The sequence below is a fragment of the Lissotriton helveticus genome, chromosome 10, assembly GCF_964261635.1.
Source record: "Lissotriton helveticus chromosome 10, aLisHel1.1, whole genome shotgun sequence".
Lineage (NCBI taxonomy): Eukaryota > Metazoa > Chordata > Amphibia > Caudata > Salamandridae > Lissotriton > Lissotriton helveticus.
This window is the reverse complement of record NC_136071.1, coordinates 439739993-439763983: the sequence shown is the minus strand read 5'-3', so window position 1 is coordinate 439763983 and position 23991 is coordinate 439739993. Positions and strand designations below refer to the sequence as shown.

At 42.2% G+C, this 23991-nt stretch overlaps 1 protein-coding gene across 2 annotated transcripts in view; it reads right to left on the bottom strand.

Moving 5' to 3' along the window:
* Positions 1-23991, bottom strand: part of LOC144784260 (mitochondrial Rho GTPase 2-like) — a 1917079-nt gene that overhangs the window by 41289 nt on the left and 1851799 nt on the right. For both annotated transcript variants that reach the window (XM_078662926.1, XM_078662928.1), the window contains one exon: positions 6793-6873. In XM_078662926.1, coding sequence (XP_078519052.1) covers positions 6793-6873 — 81 coding nt within the window. The remainder of the gene's footprint in view (positions 1-6792; positions 6874-23991) is intronic.

Sequence of the window (23991 nt, the reverse complement as noted above, 5' to 3'; positions counted from 1 at the left end):
CTCTTTCGTTAACACCCGAAGGGCGCTGGTAAGGCCAAATGGGAGTACAGTGAACTGAAAATGCTCGTGGCCTACCGTGAACCGCAGGTAACGCCGGTGGGCCGGCAGGACAGAAATGTGAAAATAAGCGTCCTGCAAGTCCACCACTACCATCCAGTCTTCCGAGTCGAAGGCAGACAAGACCTGAGTGAGCATCAACATCTTGAACTTCTCCTTCCGGAGGAAGCGGTTGACGTTCCTGAGATCCAAGATAGGACGAGGGTCCTTGTCCTTCTTGGGGACCAGAAAGTAGTGGGAATAACAACCACGACCTACTTCTGGTACAGGAACGCATTTGATGGCTCCCTTGGCCAAGATAGCCATAACTTCCTGCTGGAGAAGGTCCAGGTTATCCTCTAACATGCAGTGGTATTGTGGTGGCATGGCTGGAGGGGTAGCCTTGAAGGGGAGAGAGTAGCCCCTTCGGACTATTTGCAAAACCCACCTGTCCAATGTGATGGAGCATCAGTGGGGGAGGTGATGGCGAATCCTGCCACCCACTGGCGTTTGATGGGCCTGAAATGTCGGACTAGGAATGTTTGGAGGCTGCAGCAGAGTGTGGGTTGGTGGACTGGCCCGCCCGCTGGCCCCCGGAACCACAATGGTTGTTCCCACGTCCCTGGCCGCGCAAAGGTTGGGTAACTTGCTGCTGCCTGTGGCTCTGAGCGGGACGTAGAAGGGCACCCCTTCTGTAGCCTCGAAAGGGGCGAAAATCAGACTGAAAGGGGCAGGTAGAGAGGCCCAAGGACTTGGCTGTAGCCCGTGAGTCCTTGAAACGCTCTAGAGCGTTGTCTGCTTTGTCGCCAAAAAGGCGATGGCCATCAAAGGGCATGAGGTTTGAGGGGTTTGTGAGGAGCACTCCGTTAAACTGAATGTTCAATCTAATCCAGCGGTGCTACAACTAATCGGGTGCGTCACGCCCGTAGTGAAGAAATAATAGTTGTGATGAGATGAATCTCATCTAGTTGCGCACGGTTCACCTGGTGTGATCCTACACCTTAAGCATTTATCAATGTCAATACACAAAAAAATGTATGTAGTAGTTCATCAGTTATTTAATTTCATATACTGATTCTCTCGTAATCAAAAAATAAAGCGTTTCATAATATAGTACAATCTTGATTTGACTATTTAACACGTCATCTTTCCATTCAATGTATACAACAATAACCATTTTGTGATCATATTATAACCACTCATAATTCATAGCATATTAATTTCTTTTGCGTTCATGCCCAATGCATTTCGGCACCAGACAGTGCCTTCATCAGGGGCTGATCTGAAATGAAAATGAGATAACGATAGTTGTAAATGTACTGTGGTGGATATATGTCATGGGGGTGTATTTGAAAGCAGTCTTATTTCATACCTTTCATTAATTGTCAATGTGTTCAGTCAGCTGAAAAATAAAGCCAACAATAAACAATGTTGTAAATAGGTTGTGTGAAGTGTACAGTCTCAAGTTTACTACTAGAAGACCAAAAACGTTGCTTGCTTACCCTATGCTTTCATGGACTTGATATCCTATAGAAAAAAGTAGTTTCAATCCGAGCGTTAGATTTTCGAGTTATATCCGTATAGTCTCAGATGCAAAAAATAATAAATAAATAGTCCTACCTTAATTGAGTTAATTATGCCGACCTATAAGCATATAATATGGCAAGGTATTAGGTGCTGATAACAATCTCAAGCAAATTTGCGGTACTTTTAACAGTGCCGACTCCACATACCTCTAGAGTGGTTGTTCTTTTCCTAGGTTAAAAAAGAACGGGTTGTTTAGAGAAACGGGTTGGCTCGAGGAAAATGAGCATGTCCATCAAAGTGTTCTGGGCATCCCCTGAAAAGCCAGTCGATCTCATTCAGGCTTAGTGTCGGAGTGCTACTGACGTTGAAATCGTCCTGCCTAGAGCAGGCGGTGTCCATCCCACAACGGATGGTAAATTCGCAGCATCCCTCCCGGCGGCGACAGCCTGGGAGAGCACTGCCCGGGCCTCCTCTGGACACTGAGGCAGCACCTGCGCAACCATATCCCACACCGAGTGGGAATAACGTCCTAAGAGACATGCAGTGTTTACCGACCGCAGTCCTCAGCTGGCGGAAGAGAACATTTTCTTTCCAAGATGGTCCAGCTTTCTGGATTCCCTTGCTGGTCGAGCGGTAGGGAATGCGCTCTTGGAAGTGGAGGCTTGGACTACCAAGCTCTCCGGCGTGGGGTGTTGGGAGAGGAAAGTGTGGTCGCTCGGCGGTGGCGTCGGGCAATCATTCTGTCCACGGGAGCCCCTGTGTTGGGCCTGGACCACGTGCCCGAAAGGACGTCGGTGAGGGCCTCATTAAAAGGCAGCAAGGGCTCCAAAGAGCATGCAGCCGGTTGAAGCACCTCTGTCTGGAGGTCAGTCCTGACCACCACCGTAGGAAGCTCGAGGTTGAGAGCCTTGGCCTCCCTACGCAACACCACTGCGTATAATGCTCCCTCCTCTGTAGCCACGGTAGGAGGAGACAACATGCCAAGGTTAGGGGAGGTGTCGAGACCACTGGCATCCCCAAGTTCCTCTCTCCAGCCCTGTCCATCCAACTGGTTGGTCAGAGTGTTACCTGACTCCTCCCAGTCCTCCTCCTCATCCTATGGGTGCTATTCTGGTTGAAAAGGGACCCCAGGAGTGAACAGGGTCACAAAAATCCCACTCCGCGCCAGATCCGGAGTCGGGCGACGCTGATCCGGTTCCGGGACCACGTTGAGATGGAGGCCGGGGTAGACGCCGGCCGGGGGGGACCAGCAGCGTCAAAAGCGGTAGTGGTGCCGGAGGAAGTGTCACAGCTGGAGGCGTAATCAGGTCAACCGGCGCCCATCCGAATCCAGGCCTGGATCCAAGGGGGGCCTGCGACGCCGGGGCTTGAGCCGTCGGTGGAGAATGCCCAGCCCTCCCAGCCGAGTCCAAGGGGCCTGAAGGCGCGTTGGCAGGTTTGAGCCGCCAAAAGATGGCATGCATCGCCTCGTAGAACATACAAAGCCGGGCGGGAGTAGCTCCAGGTCCCGGAAAGGGAGGGAAATGCAGAGTCGACTCTTAGGGCTCCGCAAAATGAGCCGCGGGAGGGGCACCACCCTCATTCCTCGCCCGACCGACGAGGAGAAGTCAAAGAGCGACAATGCTTCTTCGACTTCTTATGCTTCGACTTAGCTGACCTCGAGTGCGAAGACTTGGACGAATGGTGGTGGCTCTGCGACCGATCCCTCAACATCCCTCGCGATCTCAAACGGTGCGGAGCCAACTGCCGTTGCTCAAGCAGCTTTCGGGACCGCTCCCGCAAAGCCTTCGGCACCATCGACCGGCAGTCGGAGCACAACTTGGGGTCGTGGTCGCGCTCCAGGCAAAAGAGGCACACGCGGTGCGGATCCGTCACCAACATCATCCGATGACGGAAGCCGGGCATCCCTCATGCACCAGGAGTCGAAGACTCAAAAAAGAAGTCGACAAAAGTCGAGAAAGAAGTCAGTCAAAAAGTGACTGGAGGTACTGCTCTTCCCGGATATGCACTGGCTGGCACGGAAAAAGAAAGTAGCTTCCGCGACGTCATCCCGGCGATCACGACGCCAACGACGGACGCTGAGCTGACCGACGCCACCTTCCGACACGCAGAGGTACTGCTGACGAAAAAACTTTCCGGATCCAGTCTGACACTTGGGGGTGATTCTAAGATAAGGAATCTATACCTAATGTGTTTCTTTCAGATAAAATAAATTAACTCTATAGTTGTTTCATAGTTTGCCAACAGTTTTTTAAACAGGGTGAGGTCCCTAATCCCAGCTGCCTTATTCTGTGAGAAACTGCCCAGTGGCAAATCTGAAAGTATCTATGTATGTATATGTATGTCCACTTTTGAGACTTTAATGTCAATTGTATATAGAGTAAATGATATAACAGTTTCGTCCATATCTTTTAACACTATATACACCCCCACCCTCCCAGGTGCAGATTATGTTGTATCTAATGCCGCTGTGAACTCAGGCTTGTTTAATATTGGAATAAAAGCGAAGGGAAAGGTGTTATTCTAGTAGGGATGGTAAGGGAGGTTGTGTTATGTTTGAAACATAAGCCACATTTGGTCTATCATGTTTGAGGAGGCAAATTTGCCTCAGTGTCATCAACCGAACACATCCATTACCATATTGGCCAGTGCTTTTCTGTTTCCCGAAGAGATTATTAAAAACAATGATCAAGTGAGCTGCTTTATAATGTGTTCCTAAGTCTTTTAGACCTATTCCTTCCATTTTACCTGTACTCTGTAAAACTATTAGCTATCCTTGGCTTTTGATTTTACCGGATAAAGGATTACAGGCACACCATTGCTGGTACATCTATTGTTTTGGAATTAACACCAGGAGGGCATGGGGGAAAAAATACAACAATCTGGGGAGTTTGTCGATTTTTAGAGTTGTTATCCTCACCATTTAAGTTCTAAACATAGGCCTCAAGTCGTTCTTTATTGCTTTTACCAAGGATGGCTATTTTGACAAATAAAGTTCCTGGGTAATTATGTGATTTGCACCCGAATATATTTAAGACCTTTTTTGCCCATATGTAGCTATTTCTTCAACTCTGCCACTGATTGTCTATTCAATTTAGATTCTGAACACTTCCAATATTACAAAGTTAACTTTAAATCCTGACAGTGTCAAGCTGTTAAATGGGTGTAGCTGCAGCTATAGAACATTTGGGTCTTCTTCAGTCAGTAGAATATCATCGCAAAGAGATGTATCTTACGCGGGTATCCTCAGAACATCATCCCTTTCACTGTCACATTAGTTGGGCTCTGGGCTTGATGGAAAAACGAATAGGAGTGAATATAAAGAGCTTCCCTTTCTTGTTCCATGCAATAGTTTAAAACAACCTGTTCTTGCACCATTTACCCATATCTGTGTCCTTAGTTATTAAGAACTGACTTGGATGTATCTTTGTACATACAGACCTATTGCTACTTTGTCCAGAACCTGCAGGAGGAAAGGCCATTCTACATGATTAAATGTCCATATCACATCAATCGCTAAGATAATTATCAGAATAGATCTTCTGTTAGCCTATTCTGTTATACCTAATAACCTACATATGCTATAAAAAGTTTGTCAATTACAGATAAACCTTGTTTTTCCCGAATCTATCAATAGTGGCAGGTAACCCAAATCTCTGAGGTTTCTTAATAGTCTAATGCAGGGAAGTGAAGCAGCATGCTGAGCTGCCCCTTTAACATTAATAGGTTCTTCTAGGTGACCCATCAGTAGACCTAGGTTCTTGTTGGTCCAACATATACAACGTGGCAATTGGAATGCATTTGCCTTGACCCTCACCCTTGAAAAAGCAAACCAAGCACCCGACTAGGATTTACAATCAGGTGCTTCATGCAGGCACATAATAATGACTCCTCAAGGTGCGTGACTGAATAAAGACCTTAACTCCTATCCTATTACAACAATAATCAATAACTTAATAGGGATGTTCCTATGCAAACCATCCCTCAATCCACACACTGCACAGTTGACGATCGACTGACTCAATGAATTCCACTTTGGTAAGAGGGCGCATCCATGAACTTAGGGATCGTGGAAGTGGTTACTGCCACACTGCTATCACCCCACCACCCCTGACATCGCCACATTGCATCACTTTTTTCTTTGTTTAAGTATTAAACATTATTAGGTAGTGTGTCTTTCTCACTGAACAAACCAATGAATTACTGACTAATATGAACATTCTTATGTTGCCAGCTGGCGTGGATAATCATGTCAGTGTTGTTGGAGTCAGTGTAGGAATCCAACTTGTACGAATATCAATATGTGAAGAAGCTGTATTTGTTTCCAAGGAAAATGCATAGTTAGATGCATTTTTAAGATTGTAAGACAAACAGATGAACCTCTGTGACAAAGGAAATACATCTATTACAAACTAATGGGACAACCCAAAATATGTCAACGGACCAGGGTACAACGTGGTAAAGACACAAGACGGTCCTGACGTCCCTTATTTGGAGGACCCAAATAAAGAAAAAACGTAAAAGTCTATGACTTTTCAAATCAATTGGCTGAGTCAATGAGACAAGTTTTCACATAATTTGATATACATGAGAGAAACATATTCTCTTACCAACACACCAGAGAGAGAGAGAGAGACACACACAACCATTGTATTTTGTAGATAAGATTTCATTTATATTCTATTTTTTTATTTCTCTTTTTTAATATTACAAAGTAAATAAAACATACAAATGGCAAGAGTATACTCTTGACATTTGTAGGTTTTATTTATTTTGTAATATTGTTTAAAAAGAGAATTAAAAAAAAGATCATGTATATCAAATTATGTGAAAACTTGTCTCAGTGACAGCCAATTTATTTGAAAAGTCATAGTCTTTTACGGTTCGCTTTGTTTTGGTCCTCTAAATAACTGATTGATTAGATTAACTGGGCTTCTGCAAGAAGTAAACCTTAAAAAATGGGGGATTGGCAGGTTCTCTAAAGTAATATCAATCATAATGCTTTGATATTTTTGGGTTGGTTTTGAGAAACCTGCGTATGTTTCATATTTATAGAACTGATTGTGAGGGATCCTTAATTATAATAATTAAATCAATAATTACTGCGAATTCCTGTTTATCAAACCTGTTTCCGAAGCTAAGGATAATAAATCAGTAAGACATTTAGCTGTTTCCCAATTATTTTTGCTCTCCAATTGATCTCAATGCGTAGCCAGTCATGAAACTTACTATCAAGTACTTATCCTGACCACCGACTTGCACCGTGTTGACAGCGTATAAGGACAGCTGGTCAGTGGGGCTCCACTGGGCCTATGATCAGATAGGAAAGAAGAAATAGTTTAAGAGATAATATGGACTAAGAGGGGAGTCCCAAGAGTCAGGCACAAGAAAAACTTCAGCATCACATTCATGTTTACCAGCTTACAACCTTCATATGCAGCACCTACAGTCTAATGAATGTATACACTCTAAGATAGTCTTTAAACATTGGGTGGAAGGTACAGTCACAGAATGTGCACATTTTTAAATACTCACCAAATGACTCTATGACTCCTTTTTTAATGTTCATGTATTAGCTAAGCATGTCATAGTTCATACACTCAGTGATGGATAAACATGGTAATTCTTTTCCATGTATTTGACTAGATAAAATATAAACAGCATATATAGGCAAACAACACATACAATATAGCCGTATAGCCCACCATAGCAGGCTATACCATCCATTGCTGCTCCAACATTATAGGCCCAAGTCGTAGGTTATACCCTATAAAAAGAGAGAAGTCCTTTGGCTGGTATATCCTGCCATGGGAGTCTAGAAGGCTTTTAGAATATTCTACCCCACGAGGGTAGAATGTTCTAATTGGAAACAAAATCTTCCTGGCAGATTACAATTCCTTGAGCCACCAAGAGTTCAGAGCCTTTCACAGATTTTGCTGAGTGTGCCTAGTTGTTACAAGCACACACAGCAAAAGCTGTGAAAGTGAGCAACAGTCAACCACTTTCTCCTTGGGCCCAGCCAAACTGTCATCATTTGGCAGAGCTGAGGGAGACAGGAGTGGAGCTGAATTACCCCCTACCTCCTTCGGAGGCTCCAGCAACACTGAGCAATGAGAGGAGCGGTGTAGAGGGGGCTCGCTGTGTGCTCTGCTGCACCGGCTCTGCCTCTTGCTTTCCCCTGCCTAATCCACAAATTCTGGAGAGGCAAGGGAAAGAGATGTCAAGGATGTCGATTAGGATACTGTAATGCTGAGAGCAGTGGGCCTATACCAGCTTTTATAGGCCACTGGTTCTCCATTGTCTTACCTGGAGCTCTTAACATTCCAGTATTTTAATACAGCCTTAAAGCCCACTGTCATGCGCTATACCTGTTGTTAACCCCGTCTGCGCTCATGACGAGCTGAGCTCGTCATGAGTTGTGCCGCTCGCACGCTGATGACGAGCTCAGCTCGTCATGTAACGCAGCTTTTTGAAAAAAGCAGCGCAGCGCAAAAATAGCAGCCGCACGCTTGCGGTTAAAAGCCCCAACCCGAGTTATAGGCCCAAACCACTGGCTTTCAACAGCCAGTATATCCCGAGACATAACGGATATAAGGCTATTAGAACATTCCACCCAATGTGTGTGGTGTGTTCTAAATTAAAAAGGGAGAAACAGAAAGACAAACATACGAGTTTTGGCACATATGGCGTTTACCAGCCATTATTAGTCAAGTCACTACACTGTCTTTAATAGAGATCCCAACATCCTAATGTTCTAATAATGCTGTTGCACTATGAATCCCACATTGCATTGCTTTATCCTTCACCCAACCAACATATACCGAATCATGCAATGTTTATGTATACCAAAAAGCAAAACCCCAAAATGTTTTGGCAACATATAGTGATTAGTGCAAACGAAAGGAAAGCAATTGCCTAGATTAGAAAGGTAATCTGGAATCGCACAACAAATTAACACATTATACTACCCAAACACGCATCTCCACATGGGAAAGCCCAGTATCCCCAAAAAGTATAAGCGTACCCGGGGGTATTCAAGATCACTCTGGATATAGAGATCCCTTTGCACTATGCCCATTTTCGTACTTACCCAGGCTACGTAAGGAAGTGCTGCACATATTCAGGATGTTCTGCAAGTGGGCTGATCAAGGGATGAAAGAATGAGGTGTGTTTTCTTACCAGCTGTAGAGTAAGCCAAGCATTTAATGTTGTGAGCTCATGTGTCTGAATCGAAGCTGTGAGAAGCCAGGAATCAATAGTAGATTGAAAACAGTAGGGGAAATATTGGACATGGTGAGATCCGGGATGATAAGAATCTCCAGCATAAAGATTCTCCCTCTTGGCTTCTTCTATAGACAACTAAGTTTGTCAGATATGGGGGCCACAAAAAACCAGCAGGATTCACTCAAGGACCTGAGAAAACATCCTGACCTTTTTTTGTGGGGGGGAAATAGATTCATGGCACTTGCCTATCTGGACCAAAATGATTGACTCTTCACAAGGACCTGCCATCTGAATGTTAACACATCCACTCAAATCATTACTTTAGAGGCAAGAAATGGTCTGCAAGTGTGGGTGTCCACCCCCTCTATAATTACAAATATGGCCTGTATTGATACAGTGGACGAAAATTCTGCTCAGTCCTGGAATTCTTGCAAGGCATCTACTACTCTCATTTTACCAGGAAAAGATACAGGTTCAGGAGGTGTCTCTTCCCTTCCATTTAAATGGTTTCTTTGCATTATTTCAACCTGCTGTGGCACCATTGGCCGGCAGACCATTGGGGGGGTGCTACTTTGATCAGTGTAAACATTGCTAATGTACAGCCTGCTCTAAAATGGTCATCGCCACAGTTTCTAGTAGCACACATTCCCTCCATGGTGAATGGGATAGTCTGTCAATAAATTACTATAATAATATCTTCAACACACATGCATAAAAGGCAATACAAAATCTTGAAGCATTTTTGGACAGCTTCTGTTTGCACTTAAACAGGAAAACATTTGTACTCTGGGTGGGGGATTTCAGTCTAACACTTTGCACCCGGGTGATATTAAACTATGTGGTTTCTCACATGAAGATGAGTGTTTGGATAGTCAAAGTCAAAAAAAAGTTTATTGTATGATTAATTAAAATCTTTCCAATCTTCCCAAAAAATAAAAATGACTGTACAGACACAATTAATATCAAGCAACATTAAAATTACCCATTAATTGTATAACCTAGGTCCATGTGATTCGCTAACATGTAGAATGTCCATGTGTGGCGTGGTTGGCCCATAGGGTCCAGGCCTGGGGGAACATTCTCCTCTATTTTCCTCCTGCTCCGCTCGCCATAAGCTTTTTCTTACCTCTGCTAGGAATTTTCCTCCCCGGCAGGCCAGAATTATAGAGGAGCCTCCCAGCCAGCTAATCACTGCCTGTCTACATGTGCGAATATTCTGTTCATTGAAGATGGATTTTAAATACCGTCTCCTCAAGACCATGACTGCTGGGCATACGCATAATAGGTGGGATAAGGATTCCATTTTATATCCACATAGTCGACACTGCACTGTTTGATGTTTGTGTTTCCAGCCTGGCAGTAGATCTTTTGAGACATGCTTTCCCATCCGATAGTCTGTATAGCTCTTTTTTAAATGCCCGCTAAAGTGTGATAATAAATATGCTTGAGGTTTAAGTGATTTGTAGGAGGTAATAATGGTCCACCCATGCCGACGTTTAGAGATTATGTTTTTATCCTCCAGAAAGGATTTCCTTTTTGCTGCGTCGTTGACTGCTCTGCTAATACTTGCTTTATCTGCCCTGATTTCCCATACTTTTTCTAAATCAAGGTCTGCCAAACAGGTTTTCAAGTACCTTCCCCAGGCACTCGATGTTTCTTTGTCCACCTGATACGTGATTTCTTCCCAGCATAGATTGTCCATTGTGTCTGGGTCAGCGGAACAACATTTTTGGCAAAGCTTCACGAAGCCGCTCATGCTCCGGAATTTCTGGTGTTGAAGGCCAAATTCGAGCCGCACTTGTGATGGGGAGGCAGATTTTGGAAGATTGAAAACGGCCTTGTAGATCTTTGTCTGAAGTTCATTTAGTAGGTCAGCCTCCTTGCCGCACCAAGTGACTAAACCGTAAGACAGGGTGGGCAAAATTTGAGCAGCCATCACCTTTAGGAGGTGGTTGTGATTCGGGCAATCCAGTTTTGTTTTTAATAATCGATATGCAATAATTAGCGATTGCGCTTTGGCTTTTTTTGCCGATTTGTGCTCCTTGTGTGTTAAGCCTTCCCCTATTGTTATAACAAGGTATTTATAGGACCCTTGCTCTTCCACCGTTGCCTTATTCGCCGTCCATTTGAACTTGATTTTCTTTTAATCCACTAAGCGAACGACTTTTGTTTTTGCTTTGTTTAATTCCAATTTTTCCCGGTTCAAATAGGATGCTAATTTGTTTATTGCTCTTTGTAGGCCTATTGGTGTTTGGCTTAGCACTACTAAGTCGTCCGCATATTGTAATATGTTGATGGGCTTGTTGGCCATGATCGGCGGGTGACATTCGGCAGCTTCCATAACTTTGCTGATATCTGAAAGGAACAGGATGAATAGGCTTGGTGCTAACACGCATCCTTGTTTTAAGCCTTGTTGAGTGGTAATACTCGAAGTTGTACTACATCCATCGCCTAATTTCACTCTTGCCCAAGTGTCATTGTGAAGGGCGATTATTGCCTTTAGTAGTTGACTCTGCAGTCCCCATGTGTTTAGTTTTGCCCACAGGTGCTCTCTGCTCACTCGGTCAAAAGCGGATTTTATCTCAACGAAACATTCGTACAACCGTATTCCCTTATTTACTGCTTTTTCCGTTAAGAGCGCCAAAATACGCCACATTTGTTATGTTTCCCATCCCTTGCCTAAATCCTGTTTGGAACTTGGGGATTATGTTCGTGCAGTCCATCCAGTCTCGTAGCTGTACTAAAAGGCAAGAAGCATAAAGTTTGGCCTCAACATCAATTAAATATATCAACCTATAATTTGCTGGGTTGCGATGGTCTCCCTGTTTAAATATCGGATGTCTTATGTTCCCTTTCCAAGAGACTGGGACGTCAGTATGTGCGTAAATGTGGTTGACAAGAGGCGTTAAGATCTCCGACCAGAAGTCTGGGTCGTTCTTAAAAAGCGCGTTAGGCAGCCCATTTGGACCTGCTGCTTCTTCTGTCTTTAGTTTTAATTTTATGCCCCGCAATTGTTTTCTGGTGATTAGTGGATTTAATTCGTCGCCCCCAGTCTTTTGTTCACAATCTTCATATTCTCTGTTATCTGAACTCAGGTTTCTTTTTCTTTTTCCTACTTCTGACTCCGTCCCCCGGGAACCTTCAATGGTGCTTAAGTCTGTGATGCAGTACAAGTTTCGCACATAATGAACCCACGTTTCTTCTCCAATTCCTGCCTCTTGTTGGAGACTTGCTCCTTTATTCAGATCGTTTATAATGCCCCAGAAATCCCTACTATTTGGCAATTTACCTGCACACAATAATTTATTCCAGATGGTTTCCTTATGTGCAGATTTGGTGATCCTCAACATCTTCTTGTATATATTCCTTACTTCCGTTAGTTCGCTATTATTTGGGCTTTTCCCCATTCTTTTTGCCCGCGCATGTAATCTAACCTCTCTTGTGACCCTTCTCTTTTGATCTCGTAGGTCCGTGTTGAACCATGGTTCCTTCCTGGTGTTAAATCTTCCTTGATTACCCGGCAATGCTGGAAATGTTTGGATAAGGTCTTGGGCCAACTGTTCCCAGTTGATATCGCGTTCTTCCTCTAACTGAGGCCCTAATTTACTCACATAATCCCTTGCTGTGTCCTGGATACTATTCAACCCCCCTCCTGGCCATTTTAATTTTTTTAAGTTGAACTTATCGGCGTGTTGTATAAGAGAGTTCATTTTTTGGGCCGAAGTGAGAGAGATGTTCAATCTCCTTATTTAGGGGAAGTGATCGCTTTCTATGCGTTGGGCGATTTGAAATGTTTCGATATTGGGGAGTAACTTATTACTAGTAATTGTGAAATCTATTGTTGAGTGAGCCTTGCCACTCAAATATGTGACAGCTGCTGGTATGTCGCCCTTTGTTTCACCGTTCAAAATTGTCAATCCCAAGTCTCCTAGTATGTTTGTTATGTTTCGTCCACCACAGGACGCTTGCATCTTCCCTTCAACCTGATTTTTAGTTGTGAGGTTGCAATTGAAGTCTCCTGAGATGAACATTGGGCATTGCGCATGGGATCTTTGCATTGCTTTTATCAGGGTTATTCAAGTAGAATATTTTTCTTTCTGGGTCTTCCGCTCTGGGTGGATGTAGACATTAATCACTAGAAGTTGCCACTTTTGAATCTTTGATGGGGACATATGACTAATTTTAATCACTTGAGCCCAATTAACCCCCACGCCCTGTTCTTCTGTTAACCACTCATACTTTTGGATTCAGCACCCTTATCGCTTGATCTAGGGTGCCTAGCAAGGACTGGCTCTATTGATAATCCGCCTCGTGGATGCCCAAAAGGTGAAAATCTTTCTGCGAAAATGTGGTGTTCTTTAAATCCTGGGATTGAATTGGACGTCAATTTCCATGTTTCCTGGAGCAAGATTATAACTTGTTGCTGACAGAAGGCAAGGGTTTCATGGTCCTGGGCCATTTCTTGAAAACCATGAACATTCCAAGGACAAAACGAGACGCTATACGGTCTTTTTTCCTTCTGGATTTGGTCCCACTTCTCCGCTGCCGTAGGTATATTTGGATCTTCGTTAGGTATGTTTTTTGCTTAGCGCCTTTGGTACCCATGACCAATCCATCCTGTCCAGTATTCGACGTCCCATGTGTTGCGTACTTACTAATGTGTGGACCCTGTTTCCACTGATTGAAGATGCTGGCGTGGTGACGCGAGCGCCTCGAACGCATGTGCTCTGGCTTTTCCCGTCTTTGTCTTCCTTTTTTGGGTTTCTTAGACTGTCTAGTAGGGGATAAGGGTACCTAGGACGTTTATGTAGCATCAAAGTATTTCCCCATGCTCCAAATCTTGGTCTCGCAGAATATATCTTGTCCACCAAGTCCTTTGTAGCCCAGGTTGTCACGGATTCCTCAGTGTCCGGATTTTGTCTTTTTTGTTGAAATTCAACGGCTATTAAATCCTGGGAGGTTATCCCTTTTAATTCTGGGATTTCCTTTAACAATCTTAACAGGTTCCCTTGATTAAGGATATCCAGCCTTCCTTTTGTGGGATATTCGGGCACAAATGTCAGTTTTGATTCGAATGCCTCTGTATGGTTAGGATGGCCTTCGGGCAATTGTGAAGTATCATCTTTAAAGGCTGCAGAATTGTGAATAAGTTGCACCTGGCATGGTCTTCTTGTTCCTCTCGTTCTTCGTTCACTTCCTCGTTTTTTTCCTCTGTTATTCCCAGAGTGCTTGTTTTCCTTATCCTTGTTGGTTCGAGGACTGCTTCCCTGATGGGTAGTGTGCATCTTCGGTCCTTACCAATTATTGTAACTTTCAAGGGATTTAGCTCGGTTGAGAGTTCGGTTGTTATTTTTTCCAGGTGCATTTTGTTTTTTTAAGTCTGCCTGTATTCTAGTTGCGTACTGTGCTTTGCTACCCTTTGTCCCATGTGGAGAATCCTCTCCCGTTGTGCTTTTTTTATGCATGTTGTCCCCAGGGCTGAATGTCTCTGTCATTTGAAATGATCCTGTTTGTCCTGCACCTTTAGTTGGTTAGGGTTTTTCAGGTTTTTCATGTCGTGTTTCCTGTCTACTTTTAGATTCTGTTTCTTTTTTCCATCGACGACCTTGATTTACGGGGGAGAGTTGGATCGTCTTGTTTTTTGAAGGGTGGGGATGATGGTTACTCCAGAGACAGGGCTTCCTTCCATTGGAATGGAGTCTGAAGTATACTTCCGTTGTGATGCATTGATTTCTACCTCTCCACGCAGGGACATATTCAGTGATTTGCTTTTGCCTCCTCGGGGTGTTCTCATTTTAAATATTGAAAAGTTTTTTCCTGAGTCTATGCTTTGTTGCTTTTTGTATTTGAGCCTAGCCTTCCTTGCCCAGTTTTCTTTGTCTTTTTGTTGGTTTTGCATGGGGCAAGGACTTGTTGGAGGACTGTGTTGTTTCCATTGGATTATCTATTATTTACGGTTGCTCATCAGGTACCGCTTGCTCTAGGTCATCTTTTGCTTTGCTTCTTACATTTGTTATTAATTTATTGCATTTTGGAATTACCAACATGTCCAAATTCTGTTGCGTTTCCTTTTTCTGCTTGCTGTTACGGGTTAGTTTTACAGCGCCTAAGATGTCATTTAAAATGTCGGGAAGACTTGCCAATTTCTCGAATATGCTCCCGCAGCCGCAGTTAGACTGTTGTTTGTCTTTATAAGTATGAAGCTCCTGTTTCCCCTGTTGGTTAGAAGTGACGTAAGTAAGTCCATCTTGGCGTTAATGCCTGACATATGGCCAGCGATTAAATTTGTGAGGTCTATTTGGACCTCCATTTTGTCGGATTGATAATTCAGCACCCTTATCGCTTGATCTAGGGTGCCTAGCAAGGACTGGCTCCATTTAGTGCTTGGCTGTTGTTCTTGGGGCTTTCGCAAAACATCTGATTCATGATCAATCGTACTAACGAGGAAATTGTTATAGGTGCTGAGAGATTCGAATGATTTAATTTAGTTGGAATACCTCCGCTATCGTCTAGTGCAAGCCGTTGTTGGTCTTTTTTAGCCAAGGGGCTTCGAGGAGTAGAAACCACCATTCCCAGGCTGCTCTGTTGAGCTTTAGTACAAGTTGCAGCTAGTAAGGCATTCCCTTGGGGTTCTTTGTTCCGGTTTATTGTTTCCATGATTTCTAAGAAATTGGGATCATTAGATAAGGAAAATGAATTTAGCCAGGGTTCCTCCTCTTGTACTAGCGGCTTGGACGATTCGCTGAGTTTTAATATTTCCTCCACTGCTTCCTTTGTGGGTTCCTTTACGTTTGTAATTCCGTCCGATGCTATGTCTCCGAGTTTTATACTTCTGCTTGAGTTCTTTAATTTTAACTTTAGCGAGGAGTCCTCTGTACTTCCCTTATTTACTGTGCTTGTCATTGTTTACCTTGGGTTTGTTGGGGTTTTAAATTGGTGCACTTGTGCTGTTACTATTACCGACTTATTCAGACGTTGATGTGTCATTTGGTTCTCTGGGAGTTGGTTCCCTGTTAGGGTGTCATTGATTTTAGTCGAGACTTGTGCCAAGGGGGCAACTGAGCTATCTGGAACGACGGGGCTTGGCAATTTAGAGGCCTCGGCTGTTGGTGCATAGATCGCCGCCATAGGATCCTTTAAATAAAAGAATGTATATATTCCGGTTTCCTTCTTGGACCCAACGTTGTTGTTTCAGGAGTCGGTGCTGAGATCAGCCTCTCTCTTGATCTTGGAGACTTTCCTCTTTGACTTGTCAGTGAGCCTTCTCGAGTGCTTTTTTTGTTTTTTGCCTGCCGCCACTTGACGAACTTTCCCTAATCTCATTTCCAGCTTTATTCCTTAGCACTCCTTCGGTCAGGCATATATTTCTAGTCGTGAACTTATGGTGATCTTCTTGCTCACCGCGTCTTGATGGAAAAGTGTAACTGGGTGACCATGCACTCACCCAAAGATGGGAGGGGGTAGCTGCAGTTACTGTCGAGTGCACCAGGGGAAGATTGGTGTATCTAACAGACCAGAGAAATTCAGTGGTGGTCTTTTACATTACAACATGCCTATTTTTGTGTAAAATAGCGGCAACATTTATGTGGGATCAGCAGTGGGGTGCGCTTCTAGTCTGACTTTTTAGCTCACACCATTGGAATGTGGTAAGGAGTAGTCACAAAAATAAAATACTTCAAACTGCATGTGGCACTGAAGGAGCGAGCAACGTGATCGAGCCCCACCGTTTCTGTGAGGGCTCAGAGGAATTATTTCCCTCAGAGAAAAGGATGTAAATGTTGCCTCACTGTTTTCACCACCACTCGCGGCTCCGGCTTGTGTCTCCCGCGGCTGCTCACTGCCGCTGCCGCCCGCCGCCGCTCATCACCACACGCGGTTGGCTTGTGTCCCGCGGCTTCCCGCGACTTCAAGGCTCACGGCCCCTGGCTTGTGTCTCCCGCGGCTCCTCGCTGCCGATCACCGCCGCCACTACACGCGGCTGGATTGTGTCTTCGCGGAGAGTAGGGGAGCGGAAAGGCAGGATCACCGGCAGGATCACCGTGGGCTCACCGCACGCTCCTCCGGCTCGCGGTACACCTCGGCAGCTCAGCTCAGCGCACTTTTGTCTCTCTTCTCTCCGCTCTGCACAGACACGAGTATTTGGATAGGACCCATTTTAGACATACTGGGCGATACTTTAAACGTCCTAATTTCTAAGTTAGATCTCCAAGTTCTTTTCGAAACCCTGACAAATGCGGACGAAAATATTCCTACTTATACAGTGGGCACCCAGGGGACCATGACATACTTTATATTTATCACAGGCGAGGTCATGTCCTTAGATATAGATGACAAAATAAGCTCAAATTGCTTATGATCACAATACAGTGTGTGTTACTCTCATTCTAAATATAAATACGAAACCTTGTGGGAAAGGCAAAACCAGATGTTTAATAAACATTGGTGCCTGAGGATAAAATGGGAACATATTGACCCGGTAAACCATACACACAAAATAGTCAGGGAGATTATGGAGGTCATAAACGATTATTTGTTAGAGGAGCCCATGCATCACGTGGTACTTGAATATTTTAATAACTTATGCACAGCAATTAGCGAAGGCTTGACAGTCAGCAAACCATCAAAAGATGCTCCCTTGCATCTTTGGTCAATAACGCATGCACTGCGGCCCATAAATGCCTAAAAAAGATCTTAAATAGCATCCTGAAGTGCCCTCTGGAGTTGAAATGTGCCCATCATCTATAAAAGGTAACATTAGGTGAAAGGAAAAGGGAGTTACGGTCTAGAGCTTGGGAGGATTTGTTAGCAGCTGCCACCCATAAGAACAGGACAACAATTTGGGAAATAATAAACCACCCTTTCGTTTCTGATCACAATAACCCTACAGTGGAAGCCCTGATCCCCGAAGCAAATTGGGTTACTCACTTCACAGGTATCTTCATGTATAATGGGACATCCAGGTCATAGTCTATTAAATCCAGACAACCCCTGACTATAGACCTTAACTCATGTGCCACTATTGACCCCCATAACTTTGGAAGGGGTAAAGTCTGTAACAATGTCAGCACCAGGGAAAGTCTCTGGCCCGGACAGGGGTTTCTGTAGACTTATTTAAAACAGACACCAATCTGTGGGCCCCAATTTGAACAAATGCTTTTAGAAGTAAGGTGGATGACAAAATCCCTGAATCATGGAGATGGGCAATTCTGGTCCCCATTTTTAAAAAAGGGGATACATCTTCCCTTACCTGCTATAGGCCAATCTCCTTAATAGATGCCACTGCTAAAACCTTGGGGCGGGTAATTCTGGCATGTTTAGAATCATGGGCAAGTCAGAGCAAGATTTTAACCCCTGTACAATATGGGTTTCGGACCGGTATTGGGAGTAGTGAACAAGTACTCAACCTGCACCTTATTATTAACAAGTACATTAAGGCCAACAAAGTAGAATCTATATGGCCTTTATTGATCTTTCATGCGCATTTGACTTCGTCAATAGGGAAAACTTTGGGCAATAATGCAGAAAATGGGCTTTGAATTGGACCTCATCACCCAGATAACGTGTCTATATTTTGAATAAAAAATTGCAGTGCGCTTCTGCCTCCAATGGAAACTAACCCAATAAATTGAATCACAGAGGGATCAGACAAGATGCATTTTAGCCCTGTTCTTATTCCTGATGTATATAAATGGCATAAAAGAACATCTATTAAAGAGGGGGTGGATGTACCAAGGGTTGGCGACTTTTCATTACCCATTCTCTCGTACACAGATGATGCATTTCTACTTGCATGTACGCCCAAAAGCTTTCAGAAACTGCGTGACAAATGTACTCAGTTAATGGAGGGACAGGATCTCAAAATAAATCAGTCTAATCCTACATAATTACATGTGGACCTTCAAATACCAGCATGGGGGGACCACGCTGAGTAAGGCCAAAGTTCTTAATTATCTGAGGATTACTTTTAGTTCTAATTTAAACTGGAAGGTACATATTCTAATGAAAACCCAACAAATGGGAAGAAATACAGTTTTTTGCGAATTGTGAAGCATTCACCGTTGCCAGAGATGATTACTTCATTTAAACCAAAATGTATCTCAGCAGCCATTTATGTGGTGGGAATATGCGGGTATTATAATTCCGTCTCCAGCTAATTGAAAACGGTTCAGTGATGTCATTTGAGATGTCATCAGTGATGTAATATGTGGCATCATCACAAGTAGATTGCGGGCACGAGAGTTACAGTTAGTACAACTAACTATAACAGAGGAATTTCAATGGTTTTGTATGAGTGAAATGTCTAGCTAACTATAACACCCCTGAAACCTATGTTTTTTCAGTGAATTTCTAAGGTTTTTTAAATAATTCTTAACTATAACCTGCCTGAAACCTATGTTTTTTTCAGTGAATTTCGAAGGTTTTTTAAAAGATAATTCCTTAGTATAACCTGCCTGAAACCTACGGTTTTTTTCAGTGATTTTGAGAGATTTTCTCAATGACAATTTTTAAATGTATTAATTGTTCTATTTATTTCTTTGATACTGATTTAATAAATGTTTTCAATCTATTTATTTTTAGATATCTTATTTTTTAGAGTACATTACACATTTTTAATATATATTTTTTATGTAATATATATATATATATATATATATTTTATATTTGTTTAAATATTTTTATAATATTTTTTCTTTTTTAAATTTTTTGGGGAGGAGTCGCGCATGCAAAACCCACCTTTCTGAACTACTGCACGGAACATAGCCGCCATTTTAGAATTGCTCTGCAGGATCCGCGTAGGGTATGCGATGGGTGCGTATTTTCATGCGCGATCGCTATGCGACCAGTACGCGACTTCAAGCGCATACGCAACATATACGTATCACGTCACACCACGCGTGCACGTTTCCGCATGACGTCATCTACATTTTCAATGCAGTGGGCGTGCGACAGCCGCGAAATTTTTCGATATACAAAATATATATATATATATATATATTAAGGCAAAAAAAAAATATTCTTTTAGTTTTAATAAACTTATATTACTTTTAAATGCAATTTCGCAAAGTCGCGCTAGGTGCGAGCTGCGTGTACGCACCAAACGCGGATCCCATGTGACCAAAAAAAAGATATTTGATTGGTTTATAACACTAACTGTTCTAACTATTGAAGAACCCCACCCATTTCAATTACTCTTCTTAGAACTTCCTTAGGAGAAGACCTGTCCTGAAAAGAACGTCACTTTTTCTTCATTGTAAACCTGAATTCCTTTTTTGGAGACAAAAATGGCTACACCACTGCAAGAGTCATCTGATTCTGATGATTTTGTTGCTGAACAATTTCTACCAGAACCTCCCCCTCCCGAAAGATACACATCCATTGTATGGAAATGTTTTACTTTTCCGGAGGGGCAAAAGAAATGTAATGCCACCAAAGTAACATGCAAGATTTGCCAGGCAGTACTGTCCAGAGGAGATCCAAACAAGAAATACTCCTGTGGCACTGCTAGTATGTGCAAGCACCTCCAATCCATGCATCCTGTGAACTATGCTCACGAAGAATGTAGAAGACTGCGCCAAAATGCACCTCCACCAGCGGCAATACCAAGTACCTCTGGGGCATCACCTTCAACATTACCACCAGACATACGTCCCCAATTTGTGAAAGTTAGAATGCACTGCGTGAAGTGCAATTGTTTAATTTGTTATGGGGAGCAATCAGTAGACCTAGTTTGCAGAGCAATTGATAACCATCGATGCTAGTTTTTTATTTTTTATTCCCTCAAAGTTCATGGTTTCGTTCGTCCTGTTGACTTTTTTTTCCTTTTTTTTAAAAAAAGAAAAGAAAAAAAAGTACAAAAAATAAATAAATAAAATAAAATAAAAGTACAAAAAAAAGTTATATTCAGAACTAACTACTCTGGTTAAAGAAAGACCTAAATGTATATGCTAATGTGTGAAAGTTTACATAAATGTATACTTACTGTATAATTGACTAAAGAATGCATTTGTGGTATATGGTGAATGTATAACTGCAGAACTATAAGGAAGTGCTGTAGCATGACACTGTAAGCTCTTTAGCTACAGCGTGCTGAGCTACTTCCGAAGCACAGGGATGCAACATATGTACATAAATATGTTGGAAGTCTGTGCTTCCCTCTGCACTGCTGCTTAAACTGCAGGCATGTGGTGATACAGGCACCCTTGCACCATGGTGCAAGAATATCTGTGTCGTGTGGAGTTTGTTTTTGTGCAGGAAGAGACACCTTCCTGCACAAAAACAATCAATGAAGGCATTTTTCTCCTTCAATGTATGCTGTGCATTGTAGCATATATTGGAAGAAAAAAATGAGGATAAATGAAAACAATTCTGGGGCAGATTTACAAGCTCTCTACGCCACCAGTACGTCACTTTTTGTGACATACTGGTGGTGCAGGTGGCTCCATATTTACAAGGAGAGAAAAAGTTACCATGTGTGACTTTTCCTTTCCTTCTAAATACGGACCCTTCATACGCAGCTCTTTGCGTATATATATTACATCATTCATGACATGGTCAGTGACTTCACTGATGACATCACTGATGACAGTGTGTGTTTGAGTGTTATCTACAGACCCTGCCATTGGTTTGGCTGTCTGTAACTCTTAAGGGTAGTAAAATGAGCAGTGCTGCCTTCTTTAATATACACAGAATCTCTGAGATTGCCTTGGTTTGTCTTCACCTCTGAGAGCTACTTTCAGGTTTATGGTGAGCTACCAGTAGCTCCCGAGCTGGTATGGATAGTGAGTGGGGAATTGTAGTCCTGAAGCACAAATTTGAAGGTCATTACACCACTACATGCATAGTGCATAGCACTTTGAGGCACTCCATTGCCTAAAGCCTGGCTCACTGCATGAGTACATGCTTACTGACTGAATGATTACAATAATATAAGGAAAGATACTGGGTGAATTCTCAATTCGAAAAGAAAAAAGGGGAATACATTTTACTACTTGTATTAAAAAAAGTAACCTATAGAAATGCTTTAATAAGAAAAACGAGTTTAAATTAGGCATTTTAGAAATAAGAAAGTTAAAAAGTATGGAAAGAGGCACGTTTACATAAACACGTGACATACTAAAACAGTGGAAATGAGAACTGTCAACTGAAAAACGTGAGTTAAAAGTGGGAGGAGCTATACATTGATCCCATAGAGTGTTAAGTAACCGAAAAGTATATAAACCACACCCGTGGGATGATTGGTTTCATTTCAGAGAATCAATACAGGCGAAGAAACTACGAGCAAGGTAATGATTCGGGGCTGCGGAAGCCTCTTGAAAATATCTTTCATTTCCTCAGAGGGAACATATTGTTATTGTATATTTAAAAATACATAAAACATTATGTCCCCTCCAGAGGAGTTGGATGAATTTCGACGGAGGAAGGAAAGAATATCGAAGAGAGGTAAATTATGCAAATGGGTATATGTTTGATATTTTAAAAAAAGAAAGCAAAAATATTTAAATGATTATAGAATATAGTATGTTTAAGTTTAAATGGAATATAATAAAGAGTTGACGAAGGAACCATTACAAGAAATTTAGGTTAATTAAGGAAATACTAGTGCATGGTAATGATTACGAGCGATGGTATCAGCTTGAGTTTATCTTTCATTTCCATAGAGGGATCATATTGTTAATATATATTTTAATTTACATTTAACTTTATGATCCTTCAAGTGGAGTTGGATGACTTTCAACAGAGGATTTGAAAGAATAATAAATACGTTTTTTTAGTATGGAAGTATTTCTTAATGATTGAAAAATGTAATATAAATAAACTATCGACGCAAAAAGGAAATATTTTGGAATAAAGGAGAATACTTTTTATCTTCTAGAGTGAAAATGGGTTAAAAGTATTTATATTGAGTAGTGATTTTACCAATTGTCACTCGTGAAGAACAGGAGGATTATCTTCGCAAGCACTTTAAAAAAAAAAAAATATATAATTGTGTCTTCAAATGTTAATGTAAATGCTTTCAATTTTTAAAAATTATTGTAAAATGTAATAATGACATGAATGTACATAAAAAAAGAAAGCTGAGGGAGTGTTTGTCGTAGCACTTTGTAGCAGTCCAGGGATCCAGGAGACAGGAACTTGAGTTAAAAGTAGTTTATTTGAGAAGAACTACACAGCTCATCATCTGCCAGCATCTTCAGGTTTAACAGTTCTCCAGTCTTAAAACATAACATTCTACCATGCACAAGATGCACATGACATCACAAACTAGAGGCTGAGTATGACAAGCAACTTAAAGGGACACAGTACAATTTAGCAAGATGTAGAATATAACATACCTCCCTTTCTTCCAGAGGAAGGAAAAATATAAATCAAGAAAACTTAAAAGGAAACTTAACAACAGAGATCAATTATTACACGAAAGAACAAAAGGTCTATTACTACTCGCGAAACCTACAATGCAGAATGATAGATCTAGAACTTTTCCTACTGGGAAAATTCGTACTGTTGGCAAGTATGTCACCTTGCTGAGGAGCAACAGAAACCTCTTTAGGTTTCACAACTTTCGAAATATTCCACCAACACCCACCCTCAACCTGAACAGCATTACCACCAATTCTCACTTTTTTGATAGGTTCACTGTACTTACATCTTCCTTTCTTTGTGTGTGTAGAGTTCTTTATTCTTATAAAATCCCCCACACACAAATTGACCATTTTTGTTTTCTTTCTTTGATCAAACCAACTTTTCTCCTTATCTTGAGCCACGGTAGAATTAGACTTGACCGTTTCTAAGACAGACTCAAGATTAACAACAGGAGAAGACCATTTCGACATCCAACTGGGTCTAAAACTGGTATTAGCTTTCCTCCCCCTTAAAACTTCAAAGGGAGAGACCTTCGTGGAAGAGTGAGGTGTTGTCCTGTAAGACCAAACCATACTTTCTAAAGAAGCAAGAACATTATGCCTCCCCTCTACAGCCCACTTGACACAATCACCCACAACACGGTTCATCCTTTCAACAAGACCATTCGTTTGTGGATAATAAAGTGAACTCTTAAAGTGCTTAATTCCACACGACTTGAGAAATGATTGAAACTCCAAACTAACAAACTGAGTCCCATTGTCTGAGACAATCGATTCAGGAAAACCTTCTCTCACAAACACCTCCTTGAGGAACTTAACCACAGTGGAAGCACTAACCTCCTTT